This window comes from Myotis davidii, unplaced genomic scaffold (genome assembly GCF_000327345.1).
Source record: "Myotis davidii unplaced genomic scaffold, ASM32734v1 scaffold174, whole genome shotgun sequence".
In the NCBI taxonomy this organism is placed as follows: Eukaryota; Metazoa; Chordata; class Mammalia; order Chiroptera; family Vespertilionidae; genus Myotis; species Myotis davidii.
The window spans coordinates 6083382-6094227 of NW_006289087.1; the positions used below are offsets into that span (position 1 = coordinate 6083382).

At 41.9% G+C, this 10846-nt stretch overlaps 1 protein-coding gene across 1 annotated transcript in view; it reads left to right on the forward strand.

Annotated features, from left to right (window-relative positions):
- Positions 1–10846, forward strand: part of USH2A (Usher syndrome 2A (autosomal recessive, mild)) — a 442266-nt gene that overhangs the window by 262017 nt on the left and 169403 nt on the right. The window contains 1 exon segment of the mRNA XM_006761291.2: positions 7073–7252. Coding sequence (XP_006761354.1) covers positions 7073–7252 — 180 coding nt within the window.

Sequence of the window (10846 nt, forward strand, 5' to 3'; positions counted from 1 at the left end):
GTGTGGGGAGGGAGGGCAGGGGTGGGTTGGGAACTGGGAGGAGGGGAATTATGGGGGGAAAAAAGAGGAACAAATGTAATAATCTGAACAATAAAGATTTAATTAAAAAAAAAAAATCTACGTATTTTCTTTGGATATCTCAACCTTCTCAAGATTCTTTTGACTTTTAAAAAAATTGTGCATGCTAATTTAAAAATTCACGTCCTATAGAAAAATAATATTTACTAAAACCCCACTACCTGTAAATAACCCATGTTAACAAAAGGTGAAGATTATTTCAGCCATTTCTCCATTTATGAGTGGTTTCTTGGGACTGAATGCTGCCAAGGACTATGTGAGCTGCTGGGGACCCTTCCCCAGTTGACCTCAGTCCCAGGCCACACTTGGTTTCCGCCCTTAGGGACCCTGAGCAATTCAGCCAGGCTCGGACTCCTGTCTCACAGGAACTATGAGATGTTTTGAGCTGCTAAGTTGGTGTTAGTGCCATTACATAGGACTAGATAACTAGTATAAGAACACTGGTAGGGTCACCAACAAAACATGGGGTAATTGTCACCCAAATACTGGGTCCCCACGTGGCTGTTCTCCTTTAATGGAGGACCTGTTTTTAGAAAGTCAAGTGAAAGTGATGCACATTTCATACTAACAGGCGACTCCGCTCTGAGGTCTGTTGTGGTTGTTGAGTTATGCGTTGGGTCACAGCCGTGCCAAGGGCTCAGCACATTCAGTAGGTTCAGTAAGACTTAGCCACAGCTCACAGGAAACAACATCTTCTGTTAGTCATGTTCATGTCCATTGTGCAGTTTGGAAGCTAGAGCCCACGTACTCTGGGGGCATATTTACCCAAGTAGGTCTTAACTGATTGAGGTAAGGGCAGTCGTTTATTCATTTGGAAAAATAACACTTTGTCTAAATGGGGAAACATAAGTAAAAGTCAAAGCAAATCTGACTTGTCATCATATCGCATACTTGATGAAAATGGACGATACTCCCCTAATTTACCCTTGCAGAATAAATCTCTGAACCCACTCTGTGTACACTGTGTCCGTGTAATTATTTTTCTGATATTAATAAAATGAGATTTATTTAGGAAAACCAAACTGACCATGGTGCATGGAACATAGCTGATGAAAAGAAACGTGCTCTAAAGGACTTATAAAAACGATCCTTAAAATTTTCTTAAAAAGGTTAATTGTGCCACGTGCGGGATGCTGTGGCTCACACGTTACACACAAAGTGAGAACAAAGCCATACGTAAGACCCCCAGAGCTTATAGCTGACCCTGCTCCTGCGTAGGGGAGCAGCATTTCTGAAGCCTCTCTTGTTGAGGCGATGAAATATTCCATGTATTTACTAGTATCCCCTGAACTGCAGTTGTCATTCCAGCAGAATGACCACTTTAAAGAGGAATCAAAAAACTGCAGCTTTTACTAGATGACAACTAATTAACAACCACATTAGAGTAATTGCCATAATGGTGAGAAATACGATGCCTTAATAGAGCACTGTCCTTCCATCGCCCTAAGTGGATCACAGGTTACTTCTCTCTCTTTCAGAAGGCGTTGTGGGGATGACAGCTACGCAGGTATCTATCTGTAAATATTTTCGACGTTGGCAAAAATTGAAGGCCAGCAATAGGTCCCTTTAACTGTGTATTACCTTAAACAAACACCCGACACCTTCCACATCTCTCCCAAAGTGAGATCTGTGAGAATAATGGAGTTTGGAGGACACGCTTGCCTGTTGGGTAATGTAATTTGAAATGATATCCTTAGAAAGAATAAATAAAAGTAACTTAAATATTAATGTGCTATCTAAGAGGATCTAGAATTCTTAGCTCAACATGAAAGGCCTCTGTTGCCATTTGATGTCTTTTGATTTCAGTATTGGCAGGACTTGGGGATAGGGAGGTAGAGCTGAACACCGTGAAAATTGAGACCTCAGCGCAGGGAAAACCCAGCTTCTTCTTTGTACGGCAAGAAGTGGGGGAATTAGTCAATGCCTTTTCTACCTGCAGGTGTAATTGGATTCAGAAAAAGGCGAACTTAAAGCAGGACCAGGTCTGACATGGAAAATCTTCACTCGGTAACAAGAATCAGTTTGGTTTGTTCGCTGTCATTTCTCATTACCGTCTTTGTCAGGAGAACAGGTTCGTGTTGTGCCATTTTCTGTTCTTGTTACAATCTTTGTCACATGAATAAGATATCAGGATGTTAATGCCTGGCGTACAGCCTTCCGTGGCTGATGATACTGTACAAGACTGCGCTGACCTTTGCAGTATTACCTATTCTGATTGGTTGTTCCTGACACCTCTTTCCCACGAGTTAATAAGGCTGTAAAAAGGGAGAGAACGGAAATGGCCAGCCAGTCAAATTACAGAATATTGAAAAGGTCAGAGCAGTGCAGCACGGAGGGAAAAAATTACGGAATATATGGTGCATTAAAATTCTTGTGACAATGATTAGAACAAGAATGGGAAAGCAAACCCATTTATGTATTTCAGTCTAGAGGACCCAACAAGATGGTATTCCCGCGATACACATCAGTTACGCATCCCTGACTCATACATGGGAAAATATCTACTTATGCTGATTTTTGCCTGAAAAATAATAGTGTGTGTCCTAATGTTCAATCATTGAGAATGCTAACAGTAAGGTTTTCAGTCTTCAAAGTGGGCATTGATGTTAACTTTTTAGTATGGCTTCCTGTTTGAAGCTAAAGGGAAAAGGGTTCATGTGAGTGAAATCCACAGGACAGAAGGTTTATTTTGGTTGTTTCTTCATTAAGCACTTGTTTATTCACTATAAAATAGCAAAGTGGGAATGCATGAATTAACCTTTTAGAAAATTCTTTAGAATGTGGAATACCCTGAAACACTTTCTAGTTTATTTAAAAATTTTAAATGAGCTTGCCCGGTGTGGCATGGCTCAATGGTTGAGCATCAACCCATGAACGGGAGGTCACAGTTCAATTCCCAGTGAGGCATATGTCCAGGTTGCAGGCTCAATCCCCAGTAGGGGGCATGAAGGAGGCAGCCAATCAATGATCCTCTGTCACCAATGTTTCTATCTCTCTCTCCCTCTCCCTTCCTCTCTGAAATCATTAAAAAATATATTTTCTAAAAGGGTTGGAAGAGAGGAACTCCATCTAAGATGCCCAGCTCCTGGGGGCAGGGTGATGGAGAGCTGTGGACCAAGAACACAAGCTTAAAAAGGCTTGCACCATCCACTTATACTCACAAATAGGGTCCGCGCTGAGGCCCACCAGACAGGAAGGCTCACCTGCGATAGGAAATGCTTATCGCTTCAGCGTTTCCAGCCTGGTTCTTGAGGCTGAACCAAAGGGACTGCATTTTCCAGCCCACTGGAGACACAGTAGTTGCAGTGAAAAGTGACAAAGCACACCCTCTATAGAGTGGGGATTAGAGGACTTCAGTTGTAAGAATTTTCCCCAATACCTAGGGGCCCACAATGGTCAAGTTCAAAGGAAGAAAGAGAGGGCAGGGAGAATGAAGCGAAAGAAAAGCCAAAATTGTGGATCCTGATTTGTTTGTCTTAGTCTCTAGGTTCTATAATGGGGATTCATAAGTTTACTTTAAAACATCTCAATAGTGTTAATTTATCTTTATTGTTGAAATTATTACAAATGTCCCTTCCCCCTCCCCCCCATTGGCCCCCTCCACGCCACTCGCTCCCCCACTCCAGGCCTTCATTGCCCTATTGTCTGTGTCCGTGGACAATGCATCTATGCATCCAAGTTCTTTGGTTGATCTCTCCCCGCGCCCCACGCCCCCTTCCCTCTGAAATACTTCAGTCTGTTGCATGCTTCATTCATGTCTCTGGTTGGTTAGTTTACTTTGCTCATTAGATTCCACATATGGGTGAGACCATGTGATGCTTGTCTTTCTCTGTCTGGCCTGTTTCACTTGGCATAGTACTCGGTTTTGGTTTTAAATCTGGTGATGTGAGCTTCCTGGACAGTTGAAATCCGGTCAGTGGCTCCAGGTCTGTGAATTGAGCTGCATGTGGCACTCGCTCAGCTGTGTGGCTCCCGGATATGTACAAGTTCTTTTTTGAGCTGAACAAAATGGTTTATGTAATTGCATACTTCTCATAATTATTGAGTAATTACATACTTCTTATAATTACTGAGTAATCATTGTTCTATAACTAGAACTTAATGTTACAACTAATTGTATAATTACCACGTATTAATGTTATCTGGGAAACTTAGAATAAAGTGGTACTTAATATATTTTCCCCTGCTCTGCCATTTCCAAAGCTAGTAATAGTGTTTGTTTTACAGCTAGAAATTCGCTTCAAAACTCAACAAAATGCAAGGGGGGGTGAAATATATTTATTTATTATATTTATTCATATTTAATATATTTATGCATTAATTTTACATTTGCACCTAGCCCAAAATTTGTAAAATTGTATTATTTTGGCTTAGTTTCAGAATTTTCATTATTGGTTTGAAATTTTCAATCCTTTGAAAGACGTACACAGTTCTACCCTTCAGACGCAATCGGACTTCTGCCTGGGTCTGATGGGATAAGCTGGCCTTTTTGATATTTTGTAACCGGGCGTGTGACAACAGCAGTAGTTTGGGCTGTAACAGAAAAGGCTTCCACAGAACTAGACATTGTGGGAACTTAAGGCGGCCTTTGGATGCGGCTCATGGTCTAAGTCATTTTCTTAGACAATGCTTAGAAGTGATGCACATTTAATCTTATCCAGGTCTCTGGAATGCCGGAACTGTCTGATGCATTTTGAGCATCTAATATAATAAGAGGGTAATATGCAAATTGACCAAATGGCTGAATGACTGGAACGAACACGGCCCCTCGCCCTGGCTGCCCCTGCCCCCGATGGCCCCATGGGGCAGGCCAGCTGAACCCCACCAGTGCATGAATTCATGCACCGGGCCTCTAGGCCTATATAATAAAACCCTAATATGCAAATAGACCGAATGGCAGAACAATCGGTCTCTATGATGCACATTGACCACCAGGGGGCAGTTTACTGCATTGAGCGTCTGCCCCCCTACCCCAGAGGGAGGCAACTGGCAGCAGTGGTGGGGCAGTTTGGGGGCAGGGCCGACTGGTGAGTGGGTGGGGCCGGCCAGCGGGGTCGCCATTCGCCCCACCCACCAGTCACCCCACAGATCGGCCCTGATCGCTGGCCAGGCCTAGGGACCCTACCCTATATATTGGGAACAGTCTCTTAGATTTAAAAAAATAAAACCTGGCAAGGCTACTCTAACACCAAAAATACAGGATGATGCAGCGATGACATGCATGGACTCTGGTTTGCACATTTTGTGATCAGCCCTGATTCTGACACTTAGAACTGTGTGACAAAGCCAATTACTTAACTTCTCTCTGCTTCAGTTTTTCCACCCATAAGATGGGGAAAATGGTACTACTGCCTCAGAAGGATCATGTTATGAACTACTTTTTATAATCAGGGCAAAATTATGTAGCTGCCCATATAGCAGCAAGATGTCTTTTACCTGTATGAAAAGTATGGTCTGGTGCATTCAGCATCCCGGATTGTGAGAGGGATGTCTGACTGCCAGCAATAAGGCGCAGGCCAGGCTGAGGGACACGCCCCTCCCCGCCCCCCACCCAGTGCACAAATTTTGTGCACTGGGCCTCTGGTATTGTTATAATCACCTAGCAGAGTCTCCTCCCTACATGCATTCAGAGCTCAGTCATCTTTGGCCAAAGCAAGTGGACTAGTTGTGAAAAACCTATGGGGACTAATACAGCAGGATTTGGAAGTGTCTTTTTAGAGCGTCCTGATGTTATCAAAGGCTGCCTGGCAGGTTTCAGGACTTCCTGCTAATGTATGTTGTGCATATGTAGCTGGGAGTTGTCTATTTCCATATTAGGAAATGAAAAGCATTGCCAAGCTGTGACTATGTCTTCATCCTGTTCCACTAAAAATGAATAGGAATTATTTCCATGTTTTAGCCCTTCGGTACCGTATATTCTCTTTGGGGAATATTGAAGGTAAATGTAATAAGCAATTTGGCAAAGGAAGAAGGTTCTTTGTAGTAAATGTTACTGTTCTTAATGGTTCTTTGTTGTGTGTGCTGTGTGTTTAAGAGTAATTCTAACTAAATTTTACTGAAATTAAGCAATCTCTAGAAAAATTGGCCTCTAGTGAACTTCTCAGGAAAGCACGCAGCATTGAAAGTGAAGTAAATGTTACAGTGCAGTTTTCGGTCTGAGTTCTCACTCCTCTTAACCTTGAGCATCACCCAGCTGCATAGGCGAGGAGATGAAACACTGTCAGACAGCAGGACAGCCCTGCGTCCCAGACACGCTGAGATTTGAGGATGGGTCTGCCGAAGGCTCGGAAGGAAGGGTGGTGGTGGGACCTGGGGAGGACGCATCAGGACGCATTCGATGCAGCCAGATAGCCCCGCGTTCTCAGGGAGCTGAGAAATGGATCCCCAGATCAAAGTGGACACGGATGACTTCCCTTCCCCAGCTGCTTCTCAGGATGTTCTGACCGGTTGTGATTTAAACAGGCATTGGATGGAAAGCCGTTGACCAGCCTGTCAAGCAAAATGAGCAGAAATTGCCCCCATTGTTGATAAATACCATTCCTTACATACATTTGACTGCGCTACTCATATGCAGAACTCTTCTATTTGGGAGAAAACGAGTGATTTCCTCCCAGTCTGTGTATCACAGAAAATTCAACTATTTGAGAAACTCTGAAACGAGTGTAAATGATTCATCAATTGATCAGTTTAGATGTCAGCACAGGGTATTTGCTGTTATGCGTGATCATTGTGACGTGGGTTTCCGCTATCTTAGAGTGTCAGGCCACTTACTTCAATCCCTGTGATGAGTGAATTAGAAAACATAATGTTATCTGTCAGGTAACTTTTTTTTTCATAACAGGAAAATGAATAAAGGCACATGGAATGCCTCTTACGGTGGTGACAGTATAGTTCCGTTTAGTATTGGATATTTCGGAACCCCAGAAAAATTTAAATAATAGCAGGAGAGAATCCTTAGGTACGTACTCACTTTAATACGTTCCTTTTTATTCAGCAGCTAATAACTACACTCTTCTGAGTGGCACACGCCTCGTGCACCGTGGTGAAGAGACCAACCTGTGGGTGCCCATTGACGGACTGGTTCCTTTTACTAATTATACGGTGGAAGTGAATGCTTCAAACACCAGGGGCAGCCTGACAAGTGCGCCTACAGCGGTTGTGATGCCCCCGGGGGGTAAGTCCGTGTGTACGTCTCCACTGGTCACCTTGTCTACTGTTAGCTTTCATTTTCTTTTAGAACTAGGGGCTTACTGGTATTACTGATTGGTTTATTGGTTTATTGTTTTGTTTTATTGAGACCCTAATATTGATATTATTTTATTGTTTTGTTGAGACTGCTTTCATCTCACACCGTGTGTGTGTGTGTGTGTGTGTGTGTGTGTGTGGGTGTGTGTGTAACACACACACATATCTCTTGCTTTATACATGTTTAAAAGATTGGGAAAATTTTGGGGGGGTTTCAGACTATTTCTATTCAAAATTCATATTTTTCATTAGAGATTTAAATTTCTAACACAAGTAGTTCTTGTCCTTGGTTTTTTGAAGAACTAATTTAGATGTATATCTAAAGCTTTTCTATTTGGCAAAAATGGGACAGCGTGTAGGTACTAGGATAGGAAAACTCTACTCACACCACTGGGAAAACACCTTTAAATGTCATGTCTTAATGATGAGAGTTCAGTATTGTCACTTTCACGTGTGAAATGTGACACCATCTGTTTTTTTTTTAAAAAAAGGACCTAACTTATTCAGAATAATTGTTTTGATGTGCAGTTGATTCTACCCTGTTTTAATTAATTGTTTTTAAATATATTTTTTATTGATTTCAGAGAGTAAGGGAGAGGGAGAGAGAGATAGAAACATCAATGAAAAGAGAGAATCATTGATTGGCTGCCTCCTGCACACAACCCTCCTGCTGCCAGTGGGCATGGAGCCCACAACAAGGGCATGTGCCTTGACCTGGAATTGAACCGTGACCTTCTGGTTCATAGGTTGATATCAGCTGAACTACTGAGCCACCTTGGCCGGGCTATTTTAATTATTTTGGGGGCTCTGTACTCAGAAGAAAAATCGTTCTTACAGTTGACAGGTATAGCCTTTGAGTAGAAAGCGTGTCTCATAATAGAAAGAGCACGGTTCTGAGCTGTGTGTTCAGGAATGTATGTTTCTGAAAACACCAAAGGACGAGGGTCCTCAAGACACCCCTGTCTGTCTCATAGCCCAGCTCCGGGAACCACTGTGTTCTGGATCGAGGGGCAATGTCATTGTCTTGTTAATGGGAATCTGTAGGGCTGGGACCATCCCTCACAATGAGTACGAAAGCCAGGAGGGCCTCCCCGCCAGAGGAAAATAAGGGATTCCTACCATCCTGTGGAAGCCCCGTAGGAAAGGTGCATTACCCGCAGCGTCATGAGAACAGCGCACTGCTATCCACCTTTTATGACATGATGGAATGGATGCAGGAAGGTTTCCTGAAGTACCATTGGAACTCTAAATGGCAGAAGCCGCATTGTTTAAGAAAAGAATGCTGGAAAGAGACTTTGGGGGCTGATCCACTCAGGCAGCCTCATGTTTCATGAACCCATAATAAAAATGGGAATTGGAGTTCGATAGGTGCTTCTTGAAGAAGTGAGAACAAAGAAAGAAACCTGGGGTATTTATAGCTTCCTCTTTGAACTCTAACCCAACGTGCTGGGAAGGATAGAAAACTGTGATGACTCTATACCTCTGTGTGATATCTTCTATTCACAGTGAGGAATTAAAGAGTAGTTAGTGCTTTAAGAGAGATTTTTAAGTTACATAGTAATATCCTCATAACAGGACATATGGAATATTTAATATCATATCTTCATTTTATGGCATTTACACAGACTTAGTTTGTAATTTACATCAGTTTACATTGCATTCACAAAATAGGGCTAATTTGATCAGTTGTTTATGAGTTTGAGAACGTGTGGTCTAATATCCTGTAATATTTTTTTTAATTTCTTTATTGATTAAGTTATTACATATGTGTCCTTATCCCCACATTACCCCCCATTCCTCCCACTCATGCCCTCACCCCCCTGTTGTCTGTGTTCATTGGTTAGACCTATATGCTTGCATATAAGTCCTTTGGTTGATCTATCCTGTAATATTTATGTGCATGTATATGTGTATACGTAGGGTATCCCAAAAATGTATTGCGACTTTAAAAGATGATAGCTCAATTGTTGTTTCTTTCGTTTCATATTTAACTCATTGGAATTAATAATGAGTTAAAAGTGTGTGTACATTTTCCTGGGATACCCTGTACACATACACACACACGCACGCACACACGCGCTCATAAATACACACAGACTTCAATTAGCTATAGAATGCTTCTATTGCTGACTCAGTGCACATGGTGTGAATATATCTGTCTGGGTTAAGTAAAAGGGCTAATATTCTGTGGTCAGGATGAAACTAAAATATTGTTTCTGGTGGAATAGAGCTGAACTTCCTGGCTGCCTCCATCATTATCACTGTAGGTCCGTGCATTATAGGTCCACACTCCCTGGACACAATGCGGTCATTCACTTTGTCTCAGAAATCCAGGATTTGAGAGATGGCCCTTCAGCAGAAGAGGATGTGAAATATCTTCAAAGACAGACAGGGAGCGCTCATAAATACACACAGAATTCAGTTAGATATAGAAAGCTTCTATTGCTGACTCAGTGCACATGGTGTGAATATATCTGTCTGGGTTAAGTAAAAGGGCTAATATTCTGTGGTCAGGATGAAACTAAAATATTGTTTATGGTGGAATAGAGCTGAGCTTCCTGGCTTGGCTTCGCCCCTGTTCTGTGAATGCCTGCCTCCATCATTATCACTGTTGGTCCGTGCACTATAGGTCCACACTCCCTGGACACAATGCAGTCATTCACTTTGTCTTAAAAATCCAGGATTTGAGAGATGGCCCTTCAGCAGAAGAGGATGCGAAATATCTTCAAAGACAGACAGGGATTCCCTCAAGTTTATGGCAGCCATTAGGCCTGTACTTTTCTTTCCCCATTATTAGATTGTTGTTGATTACAATTAGGGAACTTATAGCTTTGAAATTATCTTTTTTATGACCTTGTGGCAGTTTAAAGGTGATACCTCATTGATTAAATAGGTTTTAGTTCATGCTTCCTTTTACTTAATGACCTGAAAACATATTATCCTGATTTACACATAAAATCATGCTGAAAAGCATGTGGCATTCACGAGAATATGTGTGTTTAAGTAGAATTAAATTAGTACTGAGAGTTATTAAAGAAATCTTCCATGCCTTTGTCCAGTGAACTGTGTTTCAAACTGAAATGAATAATAAATGAACCGAAATGTGTACAGAAGCACCAACTTATGGGCAGAGAAGGCTCTATATGCTATTTATTTTTCATTACATTCGGGTTGTTATCATTATTGCCATTTACTTGGTTTCAGTATTAGATCTCTTTTATGGTGATGTTGAGTTTTCACCGTCTTGCTATGTTGGATTATGCATGATTTGTAATGATTATACTCTTAGCCATGCTGTCTTCTCCGTGTAGTTTAAAACATAATAGAAGGTGTGGGTAAAACAAAAATGCTGATTTTTTTTTTCTTTATCAAAGGGTTGCTATCAAACATAGCCCGGAAAACCTCCTTTACTCCCTGGATCTGGCCAGATCCTACTCACTTGTTTAGGTGTCAACTTAGAAATCGGTCCATCAGCAAGTCATCTTTCACTAAGCGAGGCAGGGATGGGGACAGTCTGTGGCCC